At 44.7% G+C, this 27,884-nt stretch overlaps 1 protein-coding gene across 2 annotated transcripts in view; it reads left to right on the plus strand.

Annotated features, from left to right (window-relative positions):
• LOC309546965 (mitogen-activated protein kinase 14) overlaps nt 1-27,884 on the plus strand; it is a 158,335-nt gene that overhangs the window by 106,986 nt on the left and 23,465 nt on the right. For both annotated transcript variants that reach the window (XM_082246728.1, XM_082246729.1), the window contains exon 10: nt 1,498-1,576. In XM_082246728.1, coding sequence (XP_082102854.1) covers nt 1,498-1,576 — 79 coding nt within the window. The remainder of the gene's footprint in view (nt 1-1,497; nt 1,577-27,884) is intronic.

The following is a 27,884-nucleotide window of genomic DNA, read 5'->3' on the forward strand; positions in this document are numbered from 1 at the left end:
AAATAGGTTATTTCAAGGGGAAGGTAGGATAACGCTATACGATTGGTGAGCCTCAAATACTCTGGCTGCAAGTTCTGAAGTGGAGTGGAATTGAGAAGTCGAGAGGTTATACAAGCACATGTGTGATCCAATGCAACCAAGAACAAATTGGCTTTTTTCATCTTCTAGTGAGCAGACTAGTCGAATCTGCATTTACTTTGGTTTAATCCATGGTAATTTTTGCTAAATTCAGAAACCTAATTAATTATGTGAGATTTGCAATAAATTTGCTGTTTTTAGTCTTAAAATGCAGTTAAGTTCTAACCCTGCATGCCACAGGATTTTTGTCCAGCATCTAATGGTGTCAAAATTATATACACCACTAGTTGCCATTAAAATTTCAGCACTCCCTACTTGACTGGGTGGCTTTTACACCAATTTAAGTACTCGGTCATGGTATGAAAATTGTTTTTGCTGCCACCTTTTTAGTAAAACAGCTTGTTGTTTTCTATTTGCTGTGAATTGTGGCAATTGAGCACAGTCTGTACTCAGTTGGCTTTAGTGGTATTAGATTCTAATGTCCTCCGTATTAGCCATCTTGTGATAGCAATGAAGAAAAAAAATAAAATAAAAAAGAACCTCCATAAAGCTCTGAAAGAAAGTAAAGCTTCCTCTGTAATTTGTACCTAATGGGTAAGTACTGTAAATATCTCCTAAACATGTACGGTTTAGGAGATATTTACTTTGCATGCAGCCAGTGACCTCACTGGCACATGCGCTCTGAAGGAACGGCCTTATGTGTTTTTCAAAGCCCTGTTCTGTAAACGGCGGCTCCCGCGCGCATGAGCGAAAGTGACTTTATCGCAGCTCTGGCCAATCAGATGACCGGAGAATGCAAACCTTGAAGGAAGTCTGCTGAACATATTGTAACCAGTGAGCGAGCGGCGTCGCGGGGGCTTCGTTCCAAGGTATTTCATAATGATGCATACTAGCTCATTATGCCTTTTTCTTTCAGGTTTTTTTTTTCCTGAAGCTCTTAAAAGCTCCCCCCCCCCTGCCCCGGAAATAAAAATGCCCTCTGGATACACTGGCGTATGAAAATGATTGGGTCTCACACATTCGATATCACCATGTCTGAGAGAGCAATATTTCTAGGACCATTATTCACTGTTTAACTCTAAATTGATCAGCTAAAAATATAGATTTGATTAAACAATTGTTTGATAGCACAATTATTGTGTGACAAACCTTTTGACTGCCACGATTTGCTGGCTTTAGGTAATCTTCAGGCCTAAAATGGGCATTTTTAACGTGTAGAAAAACTGTCGGAGAAAGTCAACTTACAATGCAAGCTGCTGCAGATTACTGATTTAGAGGCAAAAGCAGCTATAGGCTCCTATTGCATTGATTACATGTTTTATGAGCAACTTGCATTTTCCATGAAGTTTCTGCTTACTTATTTTGGATGCAGTCTTTTTTTAACTGATGATCTTCTCTACTTTTTTCTGCCAATGTCAGGCACGAAACTATATCCAGTCTCTGGCATACATGCCGAAAATGAATTTTGAAGATGTCTTCCTAGGAGCCAACCCTCAAGGTTTTTAAAACCATTTATTACTCAGTTTTTACTTTCAGTAAATAATAAAGAATAATGTAAGTTTAATTTGCTGGTTAAGTGCCGGTTCACACTTATGCGATGCGGGAAGGCTGCGGATTCGCAGCCTGTTCCCGCATCACACACGCACCCCCGGCAGTTCACACTGCCATATGCGATACGCTGGGGGTGTCAATGTAATGTTAACGACACCCCCAGTTTGATCGCATATCGCAGTGCGATCGTGCAGTTCGCACAGGATCGGATCGCACAAGTGTGAACCGCTGTGCGATCCGATCCTGATGCGGCTGCCAAAAAGGGTCCTGTGCGTGTTTGGTGCGGCTGCGGTGCGAATTTAGCCATACAAACTGTATGGCTAAACTCGCACCGCACAGCTGATTGCATGTAATGTCGGAGCAGTGCGCTCCGACATTACATGCGAACCCCGCACACGCACAAGTGTGAACCGGGGCTAAATATTGTTACTTTTTCTAAAGTGTTAAACAGGCAGAAATTTGTATCTCCAACTATGGCTATAGCAGATACTAATGCACAGTAGTAGTATAGTAGTAGTGCTCTGTAATGAGCAGAGGCTGTTATGGACATGCAGCTTATTTCAGCAATTACAAGAACACTGCTCAATGTATTTTAGGTTAATTGAAATGTATCACAGCATGGAATTGTCAGTGACACCCTCAGTTTAGAATTGGCTGCTACCCATGCACTAGGTATCACATTGGATCCCCGAAGCTGCAACAATTTTTTAATTCACAAGCTTCTACCAAACTGAACAGCCAGGCAGAATAACACTTGCCAATCACCTCTCTGGGAAAATACGCACATTTAGTACCAGGGTTATGGCGGCAGCTAGATGCCATAACCCCATTTTTTTTTTTTTCTTCCCCTCAGGCACCAGTCTTTTTAATAGTGATCGGAATGGCGCATTCCCTGCTGGATCACTTAAAGAAGCTCCCTCAGCCACTTCTATTGGGACTGTTATTTTGCAACAGACACTCTGACACTTTTTGTGAACCAGTGACACTAACACAGTGATCAGTGCTAAAAATATGCACTAGCTGGGAAAGGGTTACAATGAGGGGCGATCAAAGGGTTAACTGTGTGCCTAACCAGTGTTTGTAAACTGTGTGAAGTGCTTTTACTAGGGGAAGAGATGCAGTTTAATCCCTACTTTGCACGGACACAAACTCCATCCATTCCCCCCTGTCAGATTGGCGATCTGCCTTGTTTACATGGCCCGGTCTGTGTCCCTTAATGTATGATAAAGACACTTCTACAGGTTACCAGGTTAGAGTTACAGAGGAGGTCTAGTACTAGAATTATTATTCTCGCTCTGAAGTTCGCGGTGATACCTCACATGTGTGGTGGGAACATAATTTACATATGTAGGCGTGACCTATGTATATGTTCACCACTGTGCACAAGCACAGGGGGACGGGGGCACTTAAAACTTTTTTTTTTTTTTTTTTTTTTTACTACTTGAGGATTTACCCCTCTTCAGGACCAGGCCATTTTTTTGCGATACGGAACTGCGTTACTTTAACTGTGCGACACTGTACCCAAATAAAATGTATAGTATCTCACAAAAGTGAGTACACCTCTCACATTTTTGTAACTATTGTATTATCTTTTCATGTGGCAACACTGAAGAAATGACACTTTGCTACAATGTAAAGTAGTGAGTGTACAGCTTGTATAACAGTGTAAATTTGCTGTCCCCTCAAAATAACTCAACACACAGCCATTAATGTCTAAACTGCTGGCAACAAAAGTGAGTTCACCCCTAAGTGGAAATGTCCAAATTGGGCATATAGTATCAACATTTTGTATAGCCACCATTATTTTCCAGCACTGCCTTAACCCTTTTGGGCATGGAGTTCACCAGAGCTTCACAGGTTGCCACTGGAGTCCTCTTCCACTCCTCCACAATGACATCATGGAGCTGGTGGATGTTAGAGACCTTTCGCTCCTCCACCTTCCGTTTGAGGATGCCCCACAGATGCTCAATAGGGTTTAGGTCTGGAGAAATGCTTTGCAAGTCAATCACCTTTACCCTCAGCTTCTTTAGCAAGGCAGTGTGTTTGGGGTCATTGTTATGTTGGAATATTGCCCTGTGGCCCAGTCTCAGAAGGCAGGGGATCATGCTCTGCTTCAATATATCACAGTAGGGCCGGATTAACATAGCGGCTATTGGAGCCGCAGCACCAGGCCCCCTCCCTTAAGATAGGCCCATCCAGCCAGCAGTATGAGTCAGATTTTTCCTGTCCATAAACGTCTATGGGACAGGAGAAGCTGTTTGTAAATGTAGGGGCGGCTGGCTGCACCTGTGTTGGCTCAGTGTGATTATTACAGTGTCACAGAGCACAGTTCCCCCTGCACAAATGGAAGAGGAGAGAAGCTGGATTGGCTCTGCCTTCTCCCGCCCCTCTCCCTCTGTGCCCGCCCACACCAGTTTTACAGTGAAGTGAAGGAGCCTGTGTGGGCGGGAATTTATACACAGAGCAGCCATACAACATGAATAAGATTTGTGTGAGTGACACGCTTCCAGGGACCATCTATTTGTGAGCTCAGTGACTGGACTCTTCCTCCTGCCTGCTTTCTTCTCTCCTTCCCTCTCTTTTTTAACTTTTTCCTCCAGCTTTAGCTGTTAAAACTGCAGCCAAAGTGTTTAGAATTGTCATCAGCCTATGGTAGTGCTTAGTCCTTTGTGCATTTAAGTTGGTTCACACTGGTTTGCTATGGTTTGTCCCATTGCGTGTGTATCCGCAGTTTTCCTGCGTTTAAGCCAGTCTTTTTGATTCCTATTAGGTTGCATGTTTTTTTTTTCTGTATTTTCTGAAAGCACAACAAAATTCCTGCATGCTGCATCTTTGACATACTTTCAGAAAATGCAGCAAAAACGTGCAACCTAATAGAAATCAATAGGATTGCAGCTAAAACTGCAGGTAAAACGCAGGAAGCTGCGGATACGCAAACAATGTGGCCAAACTGCAGCACACTAGTGTGAACCCAAAGGCTTGTACACACTTGCAGCAGGCACTGTCACTAAACTGAAAAGTGACAGGCAGTGAGGAGGGGATATCATACCTCTTTACTGCATGTTTTACCCACCAAATGCCAATTCATGCAGGTAATAGTATGGTTCACTTTGAACTCCACCTTATTTCTGTCGCTCTTTAGGTATTCAATGTGCTCTCATCTTATTTTCTATACATGCAATACCTAAAGAAAAAGGAATTGGAATAAGGTGGAGTGCAAAGTGAATTTCTACACTTAAGCGAAGCTCTACACAGAACATTTTAAGACATTGTTAAAGTATAACTAAATGCAATTTTTTTTCTAGTTTGTTGATAGAGTGGAGAGGGATTAGATCCTCTGTCAGGTTTCCATCACTGCCTATGTCCCTGTTGGGGAGATTTACCCTCTGTTTGTCTCTATTTGTCCTGTTTATCCTGTTTACTGTTATCAAATGTGGAAGTAAATGAAAACCCTAAATTTTGGGTGTCCCCAGAGCAGGAATAGAGGGGAAATCATCCAATGGTGACACTAGTTCTGGTGACAACCAGGGATTCCCTTACTTTGGAGGGATTTTCTCTCACTTCCTGTTTGGCTATGTGACAGGAAGTGAAGAGAAATCTCCTCAATGGGCCGCAGATTGGAAAAAAGCGGACAGGGGTATGAGCCTTGTTTCAGACTATTGCAAACACAGACATCGCATGCGATTTGCACCACATTGCTATGCAGATCACATGGGATGTCTGTGCAATGCAAATTCAGCCATACATTTTGTATGGCTAAACTCCCACTGCATTCCCAAGAAAATGCGGCAGAAACCTTTTTTTTCCCTGCACTGGAATCCGATCCCATGAGATTCAATTCCTGTCCAAATTCACAGTTTGCACTGCGATCTGCAAACCAATCTGGGGGTGTCATTACCTTTTTTATTTTGACACCGGCAGCTGTTTGCAGAGCGGAGTGTGAACTGCCTGCGGGGAGATGCGATGCCGGAACCCACACAGCAATGGCGGTGGCTCCCGCATCGCAGTAGTGTGAACCCAGGCTAACCCCTCCTTACTCTATCCAAAATAAAAAAATAAAAATAAAAGCTTTCTCTTTGGTTACACTTTAAACCCAGAGACTGGTGGACTTTTAATATTAGTAGGAATAGTATTGCACATAATATCAGAGATATACTGAACTTCAGTTTTTGGTGGAGTAATATTTTCTTTTTGGTGCCACACTATATTGCATTGTTTGATACACAGGATTTAAAATGTCCTTTTATTAGGGTTTACATCTCCCATACCCCCCTCCCTTCCTCCTCCCTGTCTCTCCAGTCTTCTCCCTTATGGCACAATAATAATGAGTATTGTGTTTACAACGACTTTGGCATGAGTGTGCAGTGTATCTAGTGACTAAGATTCCGTTTAAAGTGGAGTTCCACCCAAAAGTGGAACTTCTGCTTTAAGGCCTCCTGACCCCTTGATATGCCACATTTGGCATGTCCTTTTTTTGGAGGAAGCTGGTACCTAGATTTGACAGGTACCCACTCTCACTTCCTTAGCAAAAAATTGTTTGCTTTTTTATTTTCTATTTTATTTCCATAAAAAGGCTCACCAAAATCTTCAGCACCAGGCCCATGATGCTCTTAATCCGGCCCTGTATCACAGTACATGTTGGCATTCATGGTTCCCTCAATGAACTGTAGCTCCCCAGTGCAGGCAGCACTCATGCAGCCCCAGACCATGACACTCCCACCACAATGCTTAACTGTAGGCAAAACACACTTGTCTTTGTACTCCTCACCTGGTTGCCACCACACACACTTGACACCATCTGAACAAAATAAGTTTATCTTGGTCTCATCAGACCACAAGCCATGGTTCCAGTAATCCATGTCCTCCGTCTGCTTGTCTTCAGCAAACTGTTTGCAGGCTTTCTTGTGCATCAAATTGGTCTGTAAAGATGATGCAGTGTGTGGTGTATGGACTGAGCACTGAAAGGCTGACCCTGAGGCTGTCGGGCCCTCCGGGTCCTAACAACTGACGGCGGACCTGGAGTGCTTGGTATCCAAGGTAGATTTGGTCCTGGGCACACAGGCTAGCAAAAAGTGTCCACCGCCTTCACCTGTTTCCTCTGTCGTCTCCGATCCACAATCTGATTCGGCCGCCGTGGATGCGAGTTACCCTTGGGGTCTGCGTCCATGCAGCCAACGTGAGGATAATTCCTCTGCTCCTCTAGCCGTTCATGCAAAGGTGCTAGTGGATGCACTCATTGTATCAGTGCCAGAAACCTTAAAGATGGAAGGTGCGACTAACGCAGCATTGGAGGCACAAGTCACCTTTGGCACCCACAGGTCCTCAAAAGCGGTGAAGGTGTTCCCTTTCCGGCCTTCTTTGACAATAGTGCCACAAAACAGTGGGGGTGCCCGAAATGCACCTTTGCAATTCCTAAGCATTTGCAATGCGTTACTGTGAGGATTCCCTCCTTTAAATAGCTGGTTCCTCCTGTAGTGGACTCCCTGGTTTCCAGGTTGAATAAAGACTAGGGATGCACCGAAATGAAATTCTTGGCCGAAGCCGAATAATAATGAAATGCTTGGCCGAAGGCCGAATACCGAACGCGGTGTTTCGCATTTTTTCCATTTATTTTGCCAATTTTTAGGGGGCACGCTGATGGGCACATTTTATGTTAGGGGGCACGCTGATGGGCACATTTTATGTTAGGGGGCACTCTGATGGGCAAAACAAAACATTTAAATCAGCGTTGCTCTTAACATAAAATATGCCCATTAGCGTGCCCCTTAAAATAAAATATGCCCATCAGAGTGCCCCTTAACATAAAATATGCTCATCAGAGTGCCCCTTAACATAAAATATGCTCATCAGAGTGCCCCTTAACATAAAATATGCTCATCAGAGTGCCCCTTAACATAAAATATGCTCATCAGCATGTCCCTTAGCATAAAATAAGGGGCACGCTGATGGCCACATTTTATGTCAAGGGAGCACTCTGTTGGGCACATTTTTTTTCTTTTTTTTTTTTTAAGGGGCACTTTATAGGGCACTCTAATGTAATGAGCATGGCAAGTGGCAACAACATATGGCAGTCTGCACACTAATGCTTGTGCAGCTGCCAGCTACCGTATTCTCCCCCAAATGTGCTCAACTCCACATCACATACCTGAACTGCAGCCAGAGCCAAAAGCCACAAACAGGGGGGCGGGGCGTGGACCTAGTGTGAAGGAGCCGCAGTCAGGAGCAGGGGGTGGGACGCGCGCGTGACGTCACACCCCCTACTCGCGGCCGGACAGGACACCGGCGGCGTGTGAGAAGCGAGCCGCAATGAGGAAGGTGAGCGGTCAGGGCGGAAGCTGACATTGTAAGGCTCAAAATTATTCGGCCTTTTGACTTATTCGGCCAAACGCCGAAAGTGCTATTTTCTCTATTTTCGGCCGAATAATGTTCGGCCGCCGAATATTCGGTGCATCCCTAATAACGACACCATAATCCCGGGTTGAAGAGTCCCGGTCTTCACAGATCTGGCTGATAGGAGGTCGGAAGGCCTTGACCCGCCATATGTTAACTGTGGCTGGTTTGGCACTTATAGAAAAAGGGGGGGTTCACCTGCGCTTAGGATATAACTTCTCTGATAATACCTGATAATAAATACAAAAATGGGCTGCTGCTGATAACAAAAAAGGAGAAATTCCTTTAAAAGTGACTGTGTATAGATAAATCGGCACTGCTCTAAAACCAGTGGACTCTGTATATTCTAAATTATATAACAGATGGTAGTGGGCAATAATCGCCTGACACTCTACTAACAATTCAAATGTGTATAAATAACTGCACAAGGAATATCTGTGTAATATAATAAATACCTGGTGCTCTACAAAAGTGTTGGTGATGTATTAACAGAAACATTTGGCAATATTTGTGTTAAATGCTCCAATCAATATAAAGTACAAACAATTAATGGAAAAATGCAACAATATCTGTGCTAAATACTGCAATATATAAAGTGCAGACAATCACTGTCTGTGCTATTATACTCAAATATATATAAAGTACACCTGTGTTCTATACTAAAATACCACGACAATAATTGAAATAAATGCAAAAGTGAATAAATTTCATAATCATCAGATCCAGTGAATACAAAAATAGTGTCAAGTGCTGATGCAGATCATGAATTAATTGCTCCTCCTTCTGTTGAATAGCCCTTAGTGATACAGTTCATATCATATATATACTGTAACTGGTCACTATATATATATAATATATATATATATATAGTGACCAGTGTCCCATGTGCAAACAAGCCACACTCGTGATTTCTCACTGTGCCCAAAACCGTGCTCCCCTCTCTCCTCCCTACACACCAAAGGTAGGTAGGGTATGAGCCTCACAAGTCCCCACTAGTGGTTTGCACTGCACCTCCTCCAGGGATGTTGGTCACTCCACTGTATCTTCCTATATTCCTGAGTTATCTCCTCATATCCATGACCCAGCCGCCATATAAAAAAACATACTCCCATAGTGTAGTATATTTTTAAACTTTTTTTATTACATAAAAAATAAGGTTTAACTCAGATTATCCGTACAACAAAGCGTTCCTTCCTTTGGATGCTGATCTCTTGATTCCTAGACTGTCTGTCTCAGCGGTGGTCCTGCGCCGTATCATCTGGCTAAAATGCTGGTCTGCAGGACAGGCTTCTAAGAAGGCCTTATCCAATCTTCCATTTGTGGGGGATCACCTGTTTGGAGCTTCCTTGGATGACATCATCAAAGGCCCCACAGGGGGAAACAGTACTCTTCTTCCTCAGGCTTCCAAGGGTAAGGAGTCCCATCACAGCCGGAGGGGGGGCTTTCTTTTCGGCGCACAAACGGCCTTTTCGTCCCTCAGGGTCTCAAGACAAGGAATCAAAGCCCTTCAGGGCCTCCGCTGGGGGTTCTAAGAGGTCTTGGTCTGGCAAGCCCCGAGCGGGGTCTGCCAGACCTGTGGACAAGACTTCCTCTGCATTAAGGGGCACCCTTACCTGTATCTGGATTGGGGGGGGGGGGGACGTCTTTGCTGGTTTCCGGATCTTGGGGCCTCCCTGATCCAGGATAAGTGGATCCACGAAGTCATTCGCTCCGGCTACAGGATTAAGTTTCGATTGTACCCTCAGGGAAGGTTCTTCCCTTCCAACCTGCACTTGTCCCCGGATCGCCTAGGGGATCTCTTTGGAGCAGTGCAAGACTTGTTACTTCAAAGGGTGATCTGGTTCCCGACATTGAAATGTATTCAAGATTTTTACTTAAACCTATTTACAGTTCTCAGGAAGGAAGGCAAGGTGCATCCCATTCTGGACCTCAATGCGCTAAACTGGTTGGTGCGGGTACAGAAGTTCCGAATGGAATCCATTCGCACAGTAGTGGTGGCGTCCCTACATCAGAGGGATTTCCTTGCCTCCATCGACTTTAAGGACGCCTACCTTCACATCCCAATATGTGCCCACCAGCGCTTCCTCCGCTTTGCCGTGGGCTAGGAGCATTATCATTTTGTGGCCTTACCCTTTGGTCTCACCTCCGCTCTTCAGATATTCACAAAAGTATTGGCCCCAGTGCTAGCATTGCTGCGTCAGCAGGGGATAGCGGTACGGGGGTATCTGGATCATTTGCTTTTGCGAGCAGAGTCTTCGACTGCTCTGTTGCACAACTTGGAGGTCACTCTGTGAATCTTTAGAAGTCTGCTCTGGTTCTGTCCACCAGGCTCTGGACTATCTTGGTCTGACACTGGACTCAGCCTCAGCCAGAGTGTTACTTCCTCAGGAAAAAGTTCAGAAATTGCAGGAGGCAATTCAGCTTCAGTTTTCCAGCAGACGTTCATCTCTTCAGACTTGCATGCGGGTGCTGGGTCTGATGGGGTCTACCTTTTTGAGGCGGTTCCGGTGGGGTACTCCCGAGGTGGATCTGTTGGCCTCTTGTCTCAACAAGAAAGTGCAGAGCTTTGTGGCACGGTCTCAGGATCCTCTAGCCCAGTATTTCTCAACTCCGGTCCTCAAGGCACACTAACAGTCCAGATTTTAATTATTGCCTTGGGGAGATGCAGACTAGAATACTGCAATCACTGAGCAGCAAATGATATCACCTGTGATGTATTTCAGTTTTCTTGCAAACCTGGCCTGTTGGTGTGCCCTCAGGACCGGAGTTGAGAAACGCTGCTCTAGCCGACGCCAGAGACGCATTAGTGGCTCCTTGGAGTCGGTATCATCTGATTTATGCCTTTCCTCCTCTCAAGCTTCTGCCGAGACTCCTGCGCAGGATCGAGGCAGAAGGGATTCCAGTCATCCTAGTGGCTCCAGACTGCCCTTGCTGGTTTTGGTACGCCAATCTGGTATGGCTGGTCGCTGATGCTCCTTGGAGATTTCCTCTTGACGGCTTGGCTGTTGAAAGTCAGGTGCTGAAGGATAGAGGGTTGTCTAAATCTGTGATTCCTACGCTGGTAAAAGCTAGAAAACCTACTTCTAGGAAGATTTACCATCGTACTTGGAAGTTGTACATTGGAGAATCCCCCAGGGTTCATCCTCACTCCTTTTCGGTGACTCTGATCTTGGGTTTTCCTCCGAGGGGTTGAGCATCGCCTGGCCTTTGAGTGCCATCAAGGGCCAGGTTTTGGCCTTGGCATTTTTCGTCCAACATGCATTGGCCACACATTTCTTGTTGTGTAATTTTATCCAGGGAGTGGGACACTTGGTTCCTCCAGTGCAGTCTCTGTTCCTGCCGTGGGACCTCAATTTGGTGGTGTTGGTTCTCCAGAGGCCTCCCTTTGAAGAAATTTGGGAGGTTCCCCTGCTTACATTATCCCAGAAGGTGGCCTCTTTGGGGGCTATCACTTCTGCGTGCAGGGTGTCGGCACTGGCGGCGCTGTCTTGTCGTTCACCTTGGTGGTATCCTGGTGCTTCTTTGTCTATGTCCATCGTTCTGAAGGTCGTCTGATTTTCATTTGAATGAAGACATCGTGTTGCCTTCCCTGTGTCCCAGGCCTAAGCATCCTAAGGAAATTGCTTTGCATTCCCTGGCTGTGTGGTTTAGAAAATAACGGTTTACCTGGTAGCTACGGAGTCTTTTAAAAGGTCAGACTCCCTATTTGTCCTCACGGATGGACCTTGCAAAGGGCTGGCTGCTTCTGCTGTTACCATTTCCAGATGGATCAGACAGACTGTGGTTCAGGCTTATTCCATTAAGGGCTAGGTTCCTCCTTTCCCTGTTAAGGCGCACTCTACTCGGATGCTTAGTGCCTTCCTGGCCTTCTCTCATCAGGTGTCAGTGATGCAGGTTTGCAAGGCTGCTGCCTGGTTGTCTGTGCACACATTCACAAGGTTTTATAAGGTGGACGTGTTGGCATCTGCGGATGCTTCCTTTGGCCGCAATGTTTTGCAGGCTGCAGTTTAGAGGACTTGTCCTCTGAGGGTGCTTTATATTTTTTTCAGATGAGCTCTAGTTATTAATAGTTGAGTTCCATGTTAGCTGGTTGGCTATGTTTAGCCTTGGGTAAGGTTTTTTTCTTACTGTTCCCACCAATGAACAAAAGAGAAAATGGGATTTCTGACTTACCGTAAAATCTATTTCTCTGATGTTCATTAACGGACCCGCCCTTCTATGGAGTTTTTTTTTTTTCTTCTGACACTGCTTGTAACACAACTAAATACCTATAACAGAGTGGGAGTATACCCCCTGGGACTGTCCCATAGGCATAGTCAAGTTTGTCTGCCTAGTGTCCTACTCCTGTAGGGGGCAGTATAACCCATATAGTCATGAAGGTGAGGAGCTGTCCATCAATGAACAACAGAGAAATGGATTTTACGGTTAGTCAAAAATCCCATTTTCTCTTTCGTTCATTGACAGACACAGCTCCTCATTTTAATGACTATATGGGACGTGCCAAAGCAGTATCAAACATGGGGGGGGGGGTGGGAACAGTAAGAAAAAACCTCCCCCAAGGCTAAACATAGACAACCAGCTAACATGGAGCTAAACTATTAACAACTGGAGCATTTTCTCTCTCCTGATGCATTAGCTCTGAGCGCAGCATTTTAAAGCCAACTTTTTTTATGGAGGCATTCCAGTTACAATACAATTCAATACAGGAGGAATCAGAGAGCCCTGCTCGTTAGAGCTTACAATCTAGGAGGGAGGGTCAAGTGATACAAAAGGTAATAACTAATAGGGATGATCTGATGTAGAAAATAAATGTACAGTTGTTAGGTGGGGGCAGGATAGGCTTCTCTGAAGAGAAGGGTTTTCATTAGGGTAAACACTGCTCTGTTAAGAGCAGCCTTTGCGGCCCTGCTGTAGGGGCGGCACAGCAGTAAAGCGAGACAGCCAGTGAGAGTTGTCATCTCTCTGCTGCCCGCCACACCTCTGACAGAGATTGACAGAGACTACAGCGAGCACCCTGCAGAGACAGAGGGAGGAGGTGTAACCAATATTGGAAGGTCTCTGACCATTACTGGTGATTTGAAAAATGTGAATATCGCCCCCCCCCCCCCCCCCCGATAATCAGCCGCTCTAAAAATCAGCTGCTCTAATATTTGGTCGACCTCTAGTTTTCAGGGATTGCTTAAAAGTGGATAGAGTAGAAGATAGCCAAACAGATTGGGGTGGGGCGTTCCAGAGGATGAAAGAGGTTTGGGAAAATCATGAAGGCGAGCATGGAAGGAGGTGCAAGGGAACTAGAGAGTAGGAGGTCTTGGTAGGAACGAAAGTAACAAGTAGATTGGTATGTTGAGATTAGGTTAGTGATGTAGCTAAGTGGCCGAGTTATTGATGTTAACATTTTTAATTTAATTTGTTGGAATGGAAGCCAGTGGAGGAATTGACAGAGAGGAATAGAAGGCACTAAACGTTTGCTAAGTTGGATGAGCCTGGCAGCAGCAATTATGATGGACTAAAGGGGGGTAGCCTATGTAAAGGTAATCCCATGTGGAGGAAGTTGCAGTAGTCGAGGCGAGAGATGACCAGGGAGTGAACTTAGAGCTTTGTGGTTTCAGGAAGGGGCATCTTCTGGAGATGTTGCGGAGGTTGAGGCAGCATGATTTCAACAGTGATTGGACGTGGGACCAAAAGAGTCCAGGATTACACCTAGAACCTTGGCATGCGAGGATGGGCTGATAGTAGTGCTATCAATCTAGACAGAGAAATTGGGGGAAGAGGCACGTGGGGAGGAAAAATCATGAGCTCTGTTTGGGATAAGTTGAGTTTGAATGCATTACACAGTGCAACACACATACAGCTCAGTAGATCCCCCAATACATGTCAGTATACACAGTGTAGCACACATACAGCTCAGTACACCCTCGATACAGGTCACTCAGTATACACAGTGGAGCACACGTACAGCTCAGTACACCCTCCATACAGGTCAGTATACACACAGTGGAGCACACATGCAGCTCAGTACACCCTCAATACATGTCAGCATACACAGTGCAGCACACATACAGCTCAGTAAACCCTTCATACATGTCTATATACACCGTGCAGCACACATATAGCTCAGTACACCCTCTATACATGTCAGTAAGTTGTGAATGTGTGAGGAGCAATGCCTCATGGAGCATGTAGTCCCATGCCTTGCTATAAGGGAACACTATATTATACTTTGCTGCTTGCTATAGGGCCACCTTTAAGACGGGGAGCAAGAAGTGCCGACAGGGCACCCCAGAAGAGAAAGTACGAGTACTGATACTTTTTTCCAGTACTCCCCGATATCGGTTACTGATACCTTTTTGTTTTTTTTTTTTGTCAGGACTTTTTTTTTAGACTAATGAAAAATTATTACCGTTTTTTACAATTATGAAGAACAGTTCTTCTGTGGCTTTGAAATTGTGCTACTCCAGCATGATTTCAAAGCTGCAGATCAGTGCAATTTGGACCTCTAAATTCTTTGCGGCTTGTGACTTCATTTAACAGAACTCCATGCAAGTCAATGAAATCAGAAAAAAAGGTATAGTTTTTAGTATCAGAACATGTGCACGAGTGCAAATGCTTAGTATCGGCACCAATACTGGTATCAGTGCAACACTAGTATATATAATTCTATATCTCTTCTGTATATTTGAGTACATTAGATATTTTGTTCCCTCACCATATAGCTACAAATTCTGAAAGAAACCCTCTGCACACTGCAACACCCTTTCCAGCAAACTATGCAATGAAAAACAGAGCTATTTAGGTCACATATAGTCCATCCAGAATTTGTAATGTTAATGTGTAGTCACACCCCTTTAGCACCTGATAGTTTAAATAAGTATATCTTTTCTCTCTCTCGCAAGTCAGTGACTAGACCTGAACCTAGTAGCTCCCCCTCATCTTGTGTCTCTATGCCCCATGTTGGTATAGTGTTTGCTGAAAAGGGTATAAAGCTGTGTGCAGAGGGTCCATCCAGAATCTGTATTGTTAATGTGGTCACACAGCCTTTAGCACCGAATAGTTTAAATACATGTACAAGCTATTGGGATTTGAGCACAGGTATCTTTTCTTATCATATAGCTGGGTATTTGTATTTACCATTGCATAGCGATATTAAAGAATAAATTGTTATTTTTTTAAACTTAATAACTAAATTATATGCCACACTTTTTTGAGGTTTTTTTAAATTTTTTCGAAACAATAATTGGACAACGAATCGATTTTGAAAATAATCGTTAGTTGAAGCCCTAAAAATAGTGAGATATATGAGAACACTCACTGGAGAAACTAAATGAAAAATGATGTTAATAAATATACATAAAATATCCAAGGGTAAAGCAAAACCACAGGAACACCGCTAAATAAAAAACAATTTCAATAAATAAAATCATCAAACACATTTTAAAAACGAAAAGCAAAGCAAATACAAAAAAAATCATATTGATTTTAAGCATCATTAATAAAACAATTTATGTCCCAGTCAACATTTAAGCCAAAAGGGACATAAGATTTAATATAAAAAATCCATCGAATTTCCAGCTGGGAAATAGCTCTAACCATATTGGTACCCTTCCAATGGGGGACCACTCTGTCTATGACAAAAAATTTGGTACCCACCAATTTTTTTATCATGGTGTCCAGCATAATGTTTTGACAAGTTGTGTCCCTTAAACCCTCTTTTTATATTACCAACATGTTCAGAGAGACGTATATGCAATTCTCTCTTGGTAAGACCGATTTGTATTGTTAGGAGCAGGGACATTGTATCATGCAAACCACAAACTTGGAGGTGCATTTAATTAACATGTTGATATCATTTTTTTTTTGGGTGCACGTTGACTGAAAAGTAGTACATCTCCTCCCCTTAAAAGCATTAACTTGGCAAATACATATTCTGCAGGGAAAATAAACCTGTCATGGACTGTAAGAAAAAAGTTTTAGGAGGGCCTATGACATTCGGTGCAACATTATGACGTAGAGTTGGAGCCCCCTTTAAAAAGCACAACAGGATGTTCAGAAGAGCAGGGCCTAAAACCCTGTCATTTTTAAGAATCACCCAGTGTTTTATAAGGATTTTTTTTAATGGGATAGTGCTGAATAGAATACCTAGTAATCATTAAAAATCCAAATCTGTTATCTCTTAGGTTCTCATTATTAACAGTGGTCTTGCATAACATAGTCTCTCTGTCCATGTTAGCCACCAATGTAATAGCATTACCAGGGTCATGTACTGAGTAACCCTTCTCTAGAAACCTAGTTTTAAGAATATTTGCTTGTTAATAAAAATCCATAATGTTTATGAAGTTACGCCTAATGCGTTGGAATTGACCTTTTAGGAACTGCGTTCCACCAGGACCTATAATAACTTGACGGGAATATATGCATTACAGTCCGTTTCTTTGAAATACGTAGTAGTGATAAGCTGTCCCTCTTGAACCTAAATGTTTAAATCAAGGAAATGTAGGAGTCACTCATTTCATACTGTAAAGAGATACTCTTATTATTTTGATTTAGAAACTGAAAAAACCATCAAGGGAATCCTGGTCCCCCTCCCAGATCAAAAGAAGGGATGTAAAAGCCTCCAAGAATGATTGTGGAGATTTCAGAAGAAAGAAAGTAGGGTAGCCGAGCGGAGAAGTCATCAAGAAAGGCTGCTACTTGTCCAGGGGGGCCGTTAGATCACAGCTGTCATTGGAAAAACTGGAGAGAAAAGATGAATGCAATGTGCCTCAAATGAGAAGAATGACTGAGAGGGAGGTGGATGAGGTATCCGAAAGGTGCTATGTGGGGCTAGAAGGATTGCCACTTACCCTTCCTTCTGTCCTCTGGGTCTGGGGGGCGCAGTCCAGAGAAGGCAGCTGGAGAAGCAGTGTCCGATTCATGAAGCCAGTTTTCAGTAATGGCGAGTAGATTAAATGAGTTAGCGATAAAGTGGTCATGGAGAGAAGTGAGTTTGTTACAAACGGAGCAAGCGTTCCAGAGGGAGCAAAAAAAAAAGGAGTCTGGCTTTGGGAAGAGGAAGATTGTAAATTAAATTGTTTGGATGGCAGCTTCTGCCAAAGGGTGCAGGGTGATGAGTGTGTTGGGTACAGTTGATGGAGGCCCAGGGTTTGGGGCTATATCACCAGAGATTAGGAGAAGAAAGGTAATGTGGGAGTGTGATTTATATGAAGGGACAGGCCCCACTGTCTTGGAGCTTTTATTAGCGTGTGGATTTAGCAAGAGTTGGTGAGTGCAGTAATAAGGAGAGGACAGAAGTGAGGGAGTTGTGTATATAAGCTTTGGGGTGGAGAAGAGGGGTGAAGGAAAGAGTTGAAGGCGAGCAGCCACAAGTGTCAGGAGTGGTAGAGAGCGCATATTAAGTGGAAGAAGAGCTGAAGGGGTAAACAAGGTCACCTGCATGCTGTGTGGTAGTGCTCAAAGTATTTTCCTGTATACTTTCACTTTGTGCATTCGCTAAAGTGCAGAATCTGAAAAGCTCCCACTTAAATACCCCTACTTCTGGAAAGAACCCCAGCAGCTTGTGCTTTCGCTATAAAGGAGCTTTCCTTTTGTACTGTTGGGGATGGGGGTGTTGCTTGCCAATTTACTAATCAGGCGTTAATAAAGGATAGCTGATAAGATAAGAAAAGGCCATAATTTAGGTAAAACACTAGTGAGAAAAAAACCTCAGAATGGGGAGAGGGCTGCAGATATGGTTAAGTAGAAAGAACATTCCGTAACAGACCAACATACAAACATAAGGAAAGCAATCACTTTTCAGTTTTTCAGTTCTGGGTGGATGAGTGTCAGCTGTGACATACAGTGCCTTGCGAAATTATTCGGCCCCCTTGAACTTTTCGACCTTTTGCCACATTTCAGGCTTCAAACATAAAGAGATAAAACTGTAATTTTTTGTGAAGAATCAACAAGTGGGACACAATCATGAAGTGGAACGAAATTTATTGGATATTTCAAACTTTAACAAATAAAAAACTGAAAAATTGGGCGTGGAAAATTATTCAGCCCCTTTACTTTCAGTCTAGCAAACTCTCTCCAGAAGTTCAGTGAGGATCTTTGAATGATCCAATGTTGACCTAAATGACTAATGATGATAAATAGAATCCACCTGTGTGTAATCAAGTCTCCGTATAAATGCACCTGCACTGTGATAGTCTCGGAGGTCCGTTTAAAGCGCAGAGAGCATCATGAAGAACAAGGAACACACCAGGCAGATCCGATATACTGTTGTGGAGAAGTTTAAAGCCGGATTTGGATACAAAAAGATTTCCCAAGCTTTAAACATCCCAAGGAGCACTGTGCAAGCGATAATATTGAAATGGAAGGAGTATCAGACCACTGCAAATCTACGAAGACCTGGCCGTCCCTCTAAACTTTTAGCTCATACAAGGAGAAGACTGATCAGAGATGCAGCCAAGAGGCCCATGATCACTCTGGATGAACTACAGAGATCTACAGCTGAGGTGGGAGACTCTGTCCATAGGACAACAATCAGTCGTATACTGCACAAATCTGGCCTTTATGGAAGAGTGGCAAGAAGAAAGCCATTTCTTAAAGATATCCATAAAAAGTGTCGTTTAAAGTTTGCCACAAGCCACCTGGGAGACACACCAAACATGTGGAAGAAGGTGCTCTGGTCAGATGAAACCAAAATCAAACTTTTTGGCAACAATGCAAAACGTTATGTTTGTCATAAAAGCAACACAGCTCATCACCCTGAATGCACCACCCCCACTGTCAAACATGGTGGTGGCAGCATCATGGTTTGGGCTTGCTTTTCTTCAGCAGGGACAAGGAAGATGGTTAAAATTGATTGGAAGATGGATGGAGCCAAATACAGGACCATTCTGGAAGAAAACCTGATGGAGTCTGCAAAGGACCTGAGACTGGGACGGAGATTTGTCTTCCAACAAGACAATGATCCAAAACATAAAGCAAAATTTACAATGGAATGGTTCACAAATAAACATATCCAGGTGTTAGAATGGCCAAGTCAAAGTCCAGACCTGAATCCAATCGAGAATCTGTGGAAAGAACTGAAAACTGCTGTTAACAAACGCTTTCCATCCAACCTCACTGAGCTCGAGCTGTTTTGCAAGGAGGAATGGGCAAAAATTTCAGTCTCTCGATGTGCAAAACTGATAGAGACATACCCCAAGCGACTTACCTGCAAAAGGTGGTGCTACAAAGTATTAACTTAAGGTGGCTGAATAATTTTGCATGCCCAATTTTTCAGTTTTTTATTTGTTAAAAAAGTTTGAAATATCATCCAATAAATTTCGTTCCACTTAATGATTGTGTCCCACTTGTTGATTCTTCACAAAAAATTACAGTTTTATATCTTTATATTTGAAGCCTGAAATGTGGCAAAAGGTCAAAGTTCAAGGGGGCCGAATACTTTCGCAAGGCACTGTACCTGTGAAGGGACAGAAAAGAAATGTTCAGAACCTCCTCAAATTCAAAGGCTGCTGTTGTGTTTTTTTTTTTTTTTTTGTGCTTTGGAGCAGGATTGTAAACCCAGAAGTTGATTCAGAATCCAGGCTTTAGAACTGAAATCCAGCTGTTAATACTGACAGTTGATGGTTTGACAGCTTAGTTAAGAGCACAAGTAAATGTGATGGCATTCCTGGCATGCTGGGAATGTACCGGGGTTTTTTTTTTTTTTTTTTGATGGGTTTAGTTCCAGTCTAAAATATTATGAATCAAACTGAGCATGTAATGAAAAAGATCTGTGTCAAAACAATTAGTAGAGCCAGATATATAGGCAGCAGATCTTTCCTTTACCTGTAAAGGGAAGCTTAATCTATAAAGTGAAATGTGATCCTTTTAAATCTTACTTGTGGGCAGTAAGGCCACCTATTACAATAACCACCTGAGTTACCCCATAATTCTGTGGGCCTAATGAATTGACAATAACTTGTTACAACTTATGATACCTGAGTAATCGAGGACTTTCTTTTGTCTATTACTAAAAACACTTAAAGGGTTAGTTCACATATGAGCTACAAAAAATCTTCTCATTAACACAGCTTTGACTGTACATTAACCACTTGCCGACCAGCTGCTGTAGTTATACTGCAGCAGGTCGGCTTTTTTTTTTTTTTTTTACACGAAACGATGTACGTGTACGTAGTTCCGTGTAGGAGTTAGTGGGGGTGTGCACGCGCTGCCGATTTGGCTAGAGGGGGAGCCAATCAGCCAGTCACGATCGTCCCCAATGGAGACCGAACTACAGTCTGCCAATACAAACAGGGCAGACTGCTGTTCTGTCAGTTATGAACACGGGGATCCTGTGTTCCTCCTATTTAGGAACACAGGTCTCTGTGTTCATCCAGTGAATAAACCCTCCCCGCCACAGTTAGAAAGCAATCCCTTGGCACATATTTAACACTTTTATCGCCCTTGGTGTTAACCCCTTTCCTGCCAGTGTCATTAGTACAGTAACAGTGCATATTTTTAGCACTGAAGCACTGATTACTGCAGTAATGTCACCGGTTCCCCCAAAAACGTTAGGTGTACGATCTGTCCGCTGCTACGTCGCAGTCTCGTTAAAAAAACGCTGATTGCTGCCATTACTAGTTAAATAAATAAAAATGACAAATCTATCCCCTAGTTTGTATACACGATATCATTTGTGCAAACCGATCAATATACACCTATTGGGATGTTTTTTTTACTGAAAACATGTAGCAGAATACATATTGGCCTGTAATTAAAAAAAAAAAATTTGATTTTTGTTAAAAAAAAAAAATGTTTAATTGGGAATGTTTTATAGCAGAAAGTAAAATAAAAAAGGAAAGAGAGATAGTTGGCTAGAGAGAGAGAGAGAGATGGATAGCTAGAGAGATAGATGGCTAGAGAGCAAGAGAGATATAGATAGCTAGAGATATATAGAGATAGATAGATTGATATATTATATATACATTTTCAGAGTTGTCCTTTTTTTGTTTATAGCGCAAAAAATGAAAATCGCAGAGGTGATCAAATATCACCAAAAAAACTCTATTTGTGGAGAAAATGTTTTATTTTATTTGGGTGCAACGTCGCACGGCCGCACATTTGTCAGTTAAAGTAACGCAGTGCCATATCGCAAAAGATGGCCTGGTCATTAAGAGGGTAAAACCTTCCAGTCCTTAAGAGGGTAAAGTGATGATAAAGACTTTTTTTTTTTGCTTAAAAACAACAAACCTGTTATAATATATGTGCAGTGGTTTTGCACAGAGCAGCCCAGATCCTCCTTTTCTCGGTTCTATCTTTGGCGCTCCTGGCGAGTGCCCCCACAGCAAGCAGCTTGCTATGGGGGCACCCAAGTTGAGCCGCAGCTCTGTGTGTCCATTCAAACATGGAGCGGTGACTTGTCTCCACCCCCTCTCTCTCCTCATTGTCTCATTGGCTGATTAACAGCAGTGGGAGCCAATGGTGCTGCGCTGCTGTCTCAGAGGAGAGTGAAAGTCCTGGGCAGTCGAGTCCCTCCTGCAACATTACCGGATAGAAAGGGGGCTCAGATAAGTGTGAGGGGGCTGCTTCACACAAGGTTTTTTTTTTTTATCTTAATGCATAGAATGCATTGGGATATAAAAACATTTTTTCTGCCTTTACAACCACTTTAAGGCCTCGTTTACAGTATGGCGAAGAGATGTCAGTTTCTCTATCGCTCATTGACAGACGTAGTCTTCTTGATTCTCAAGAGCTGGGTTATGTTGTCTCCGCAGGAGTAGGACTAGGCAGAAAGACAAAACGTTCTGGCTCCACCTTAGGGGCAGTCCCTGAGGGTATATCCTCCCTCTCTCTGCTACAGGGAATCAGTTTTTTTCTGTCTAGTCAGGAGTAAGGACCTAAGTTCCTTGCTGGGATCTTTTGGTCCTGGCAAGACTTTTTTTCTTTAAGAAAAAGACATTTTTTAGGTAGTTTTCTCCAGTGTTTTTTTCCTGTGAGATCTTCAAGCAAAAATGCCGGACTGGGCGACACTTGTGGTCACCCCAGCCGGCCTACGAGCGCGCGCAGACCATGGCATTGCGCTTGGTCGGCCGCGACATATTCAAGTAAGTATGCGGGGCCGGGCGACGGGCTGGATGTTGAGATCCAGTGGTCACCCCGGTTTCTGCCTACGAGCGCGTGCAGACCAGAGCTCCGCGCTGGGTCGGCCGCGACGGTGCGAGTTAAAAGTCTCGCTTGGACGCCAGGTACCAGAGAGTCGAGGCGTCCGGAGTGGTCCACAAACCCCCACCCCGGTGGAGAGGGTATTGTGAGGAGAGGGTGCCTGTCGGTTCGGTATGGTGAGTAAACGTTCCCTTTTTTCCTCGTTATGAGGCAGTATGTATTATGGGCCCCTCCATATATGGTCAGTATATATCTGATACTTACAAGTCCCCCTTGTAATACAGCATGTGTTTGTGGGAAGTGGACTTGGTTTAAGAGCTAACACTCTACCCAGCAGACTGTAACATTACAGCAGACATAGGAGGTATAATCCTACCTTATGTGTAGTGTATCTTCTGTAGATCCATATATCGCCTCTTAGCAGAGATGCAGGTGGATGTGCTGGGAAAACGATTTCGGCGGTCCGCCGCCATTTTGCCGTAGACCGAATGCATGTATGTCCTCAGGTCACGCCGGCCGCCATGTTTTTGGAGTCTTATGTCTCTTCTATGGGGGCGGCCATGTTTTGTGAGCCCAGCTACCTCGTGGAGAGCTGGGAACGCCGGAAGGCGTACACGGGGCGGAGCCACGCCTTCTACCCGGGAAAAAGCAAACAGCTCCTTCCAGTCTGTGTAAGACAGACGCTGACTGCAGTTGGTTGGAAACTGCACTGCATCGGTTGGTGAGCCTTGGGGGTCCCTCTCTCTCTCTGTGGGATCGAGAAGCAGGTACTCTGAGGGGCGCTATTGCGCTAGGGGGAGACACACAAAAAAAAAAAAAAAAAAAGAAAAAGTTTTTTTGTTTGCTGGCAAAGGTGTCCTGTATTAACATGGACCCTGCCACTCATGTATCTCCTCCGGATCCCCTCGAGGGGTCTGCGGGATCCTCCAGCACCCCATTGACAATTGAATCATTGTCAGCTATTATGGAAACTTTTGTGTCCCGGGTGGAAGTGGCTTGTCAGGGACAGGGCGCAAGAAAGCGACCCCCGCCTAACCCCTTATTATCTGAAACCTCGGACTCAGACTCTGAGCCTATTTCTGCAGTTGCAGGTACTTCATCTGGGATTGGTGTCTCGGGTCCTGTCTCTTCAGACAGTGAGGAGGATGTTTCGGCATCCGCCATAGCCCGAGAGGAAGCGTTGGTAAACGCACTCATTGTATCTGTTCAAGAGACCTTAAGGTTACAGGGTATTCCATCAGAAATAGCTGAAACTGAAATCCCTTTTGGGACTAAAAAACGCATCAAAGTGGCGAAGGTTTTTCCATTGCCCAAATGTTTTGGCAATCCAATCGAAGAAGAATGGCGTCTGCCAAAACGCACTTTTACTATTTCTAAACGCATTGACAGGCGTTATCCGTTTGAGGAAACCCTTATTAAGAAATGGACAGAACCACCTGTGGTGGATTCACCAATTGCTAGATTGAATAAAGCCACGGTTATTCCTTTAGAAGACGCTCCGTCTTTTAAAGATCCAGTGGATCGCAAGATAGAAGCTATGTCTCGCACCATGTTTTCCTTGATTGGATCAGCTTTCAGACCTATAATAGCTATTGGTCTGGTTTCGCAGGCTGTAACTGAATGGACCAAGTGGTTACGCCGGGACTTAGAAGAGGTCCCTCAGGCGGTATCAGATTTGTTGGAACAAATGATACAGGGGTTACAGTTTGTGTGTGATGCGGCGTTAGACGCCACTCCATTATTGGCGCGAGCATCAGTCTCAGCAGTGGTTCTCAGGCGTACACTGTGGCTAAAAGGTTGGTTAGCCGACCAAGGTTCCAAAAAAGCATTGGCTAATATCCCCTTTTCAGGAGAGCGTCTATTTGGAGCCAACTTAGATGAGATCATTAAAGATCTCACGGGTGGAAAGAGCACCTTTTTACCGCAAAATTTTAAAGGTAGAGGAACTCGTCAAAGACGAGGGCTTTCTTTTTCTGCTCACAAGAGGTTTTTTCGTCCAGCGGGTGAAAAAACTAAGTCCTCCAAAGCTCCTGCAGGAGGCGTCAGGGGTCGTTGGTCGGGCAAGCAAGAGCCCGCCCCCTCCAGACCTGAAGATAAACCATCCAAAGCCTGAAGGTGCGCCCCCACCCATAACTGGGGTGGGGGGACGTCTTCGCCGGTTCCCGGATCCATGGCTTTCCAGAATCCCGGACAAATGGCTTTGCGAAGTCATAAGGTCAGGGTACAAGATCGAGTTTCGATCTCTCCCACCGGCGCGATTCTTCCCTTCCAATATCCGACTATCCGCAGATCGTTTAGAAGATCTGCGGAGAGCAGTCACAGATTTACTACAACAAGGAGTGGTAGTCCACGTTCCTTGGACAGAACGGTTTCAAGGGTTTTATTCAAACCTGTTTACAATACCCAGGAAAGAGGGCAAAGTGCGTCCAATTCTGGACTTAAGAGCACTCAATTCTTTCGTCAACATAAGAAGATTCAGAATGGAGTCCATTCGCACGGTAGCAGCCTTCCTGCATCCAGGGGATGTCCTAGCGTCCATAGACATCAAGGACGCCTATCTTCACATTCCCATTTTCGCAGGACATCAGCGGTTTCTACGCTTTTCCGTAGAGGAGAACCACTATCAGTTTGTGGCGTTACCTTTCGGTCTCGCCACGGCTCCGCGGGTCTTCACAAAGGTGTTGGCCCCAATGTTGGCACTTCTGCGCCAAAGAGGTATATCGATCCTTGGTTACCTAGACGATCTTCTGCTTCATGCAGAGTCTCCTCAGACCTTGCTACAAAACATAGAAATTACTATGATTTCTTTACAGGAATTCGGGTGGCTGGTGAACCAGCAAAAGTCATTTCTGGTTCCCACCCAGAGGCTCGAATATCTGGGTCTAATTCTAGACACAGTCAGGACAAGAGTTTTTCTTCCGGTAGGGAAACTTCGAAAGATTCAATCAGCAGTCCAGTTGTTACTGTCCAACAGCTGGTCTTCCCTTCGGACTTGCATGAGGGTTCTGGGGTTGATGGTGGCTTCGTTCGAAGCAGTCCCATTTGCCCAGTCCCATACCCGAATTCTTCAGCAAGAGATTCTTCTCAGATGGAATCGGAATCCCTGGACAATCAGATCCGATTGAGCAAACAGACCAGAGAGTCTCTGGTCTGGTGGCTTCGGTCTCCGATGCTCAGCCAGGGAAAGTCATTTCTGCCAATATATTGGACGATAGTGACCACGGATGCCAGTCTATCCGGATGGGGAGGAATTCTCGGTCAGTTATCTGTCCAGGGACTTTGGTCCCCGGAAGAATCCAGGTTACCGATAAATGTATTGGAACTGAGAGCGATCAGACTTTGTCTGATTCACTGGACCGAGCAGCTCCAGGGCAGCCCGGTTCGGATCCAGTCGGACAATGCCACGGCCGTGGCTTATGTCAATCACCAGGGGGGCACCAAGAGTGTCCGAGCGGCCAAAGAAGTGGCTTGCATTCTTCGCTGGGCGGAACGATTTGTTCCAGCAATCTCTGCGGTGTTCATTCCGGGGGTGGAGAATTGGCAGGCAGATTATCTCAGCCGTCAGACCCTGGATCAGGGGGAATGGTCCCTCCATCCAGACGTTTTCCACCAGTTGTGCCTACGGTGGGGCACCCCGGATGTGGATCTGTTGGCATCACGATTCAACAGGAAAGTTCAGAGATTCGTGGCTCGCTCCCGCGATCCTCTAGCAGAAACCGCAGACGCACTGATCGCCCCGTGGGGGCAATACCAGCTAATATATGCCTTCCCTCCTCTCGCGTTACTGCCAAGACTTCTTCGCAGGATAGAGGAGGAAGGAATCCCAGTAATCCTGGTAGCTCCGGACTGGCCTCGTCGAGCTTGGTACGCCGACATGGTCAGACTGGTGGCGGACGTCCCGTGGAGACTTCCTCTCAGGGAGGATCTACTGTCTCAGGGACCGATCTTCCATCCTGCTTTACGATCGCTGGCTTTAACGGCCTGGCTATTGAGACCCAGGTGCTGAAGGACAAAGGTTTGTCAGCTTCAGTTATTCCTACTCTAGTTGAAGCAAGGAAAGCGACTTCCAGAAAGATTTATCATCGCACATGGAAGTCCTACATTGCATGGTGTGAACCTTTGGGGTTCCGTCCTCGGTCTTATTCGATTAGTCGAATATTGGCTTTTCTGCAACAAGGGGTTGAGCAGAAACTGGCCTTGAGTACTATCAAGGGTCAGGTCTCAGCATTAGCCATCTTCTTTCAGAAGCCTTTGGCTACTCATTCCTTGGTGCGGAACTTCATCCAGGGGGTGCGACATCTGGCTCCGCAAGTGCACGCGCCGTTACCCCCCTGGGATCTTAATTTAGTGTTGTCGGTTCTTCAGAAACCTCCCTTTGAAGATATTAGGGAGATTCCTCTACCCACGTTGTCCCAGAAGGTGGCCTTCTTGGTGGCTATTACTTCTGCACGCAGGGTGTCAGAACTGGCCGCATTATCTTGTCGTTCACCATATCTGGTGGTTCATAGAGATAAGGTGGTTCTTCGTCCGAATCCATCCTTCCTACCAAATGTGGTCTCAGAATTTCATCTGAATGAAGAAATTGTATTACCTTCCCTGTGTCCTAAGCCCAGTCATCCTCGGGAGTTTGCTTTACACTCCTTGGATGTGGTCCGGGCGATCAGGGTATACTTGAAAACGACAGACTCGTTTCGCAAGACTGATTCACTTTTTGTGATCCCAGATGGACCCAAAAAGGGGTTGCCTGCATCTGCCGCGACCATTTCCAGATGGATCAGACAGACGGTAGTACAGGCTTATTCTATTAAGGGTCGGGAGCCCACGTTCCCTGTTAAGGCGCACTCCACTCGGGCACTTAGTGCGTCATGGGCCTTTCGCCATCAGGCGTCAGTGGTCCAGGTGTGCAAAGCGGCTACCTGGTCGTCGGTGCATACCTTTACTAAACATTATAAAGTTGATGTAATGGCATCGTCTGATGCCTCGTTTGGCCGCAAGGTTTTGCAGGCCGCAATTTGAGGAGACCAGTGGTCTACCTCGAGGGTTTTTTCTTTAGTCTCATTCTTTGTTTATAATGAGCCTTTAAAACTTCTAGTTTGGCACCAGTTGGGCCTTCTAGATTGGATTTGATTTTGTCAATCCCACCCCTCATTTGTGGCACTGCTTCTGGATGTCCCAGCTCTTGAGAATCAAGAAGACTACGTCTGTCAATGAGCGATAGAGAAAAATGGATTTTTGTAAGATCTTACCGTAAAATCCTTTTCTCTTAAGCTCATTGACAGACGTAGTACCCGCCCCTCTATCATTGAGTTGGGTTGGGTTAAATTCTCTGTACTGCTTTAAAACAGAACTGATTCCCTGTAGCAGAGAGAGGGAGGATATACCCTCAGGGACTGCCCCTAAGGTGGAGCCAGAACGTTTTGTCTTTCTGCCTAGTCCTACTCCTGCGGAGACAACATAACCCAGCTCTTGAGAATCAAGAAGACTACGTCTGTCAATGAGCTTAAGAGAAAAGGATTTTACGGTAAGATCTTACAAAAATCCATTTTTTTCTGCACATGTTCTGCAAGCGGACAACAGAAACCATTGTTCTCTGTGCCCTTTTCACACTATAGCACTGGTAACACTTGGGGATTTTTTCCTGCATAGACGTGACATCAACATTGGTGTGAATAGGGCACAAAACTGACGCGCATGGAAACTAATATCGGTTTTCCCATCAGTTTCCATTCACGTAT

The sequence above is a fragment of the Pelophylax lessonae genome (genome assembly GCF_965119305.1).
Source record: "Pelophylax lessonae genome assembly, chromosome: 2".
NCBI classification, from domain to species: domain Eukaryota; kingdom Metazoa; phylum Chordata; class Amphibia; order Anura; family Ranidae; genus Pelophylax; species Pelophylax lessonae.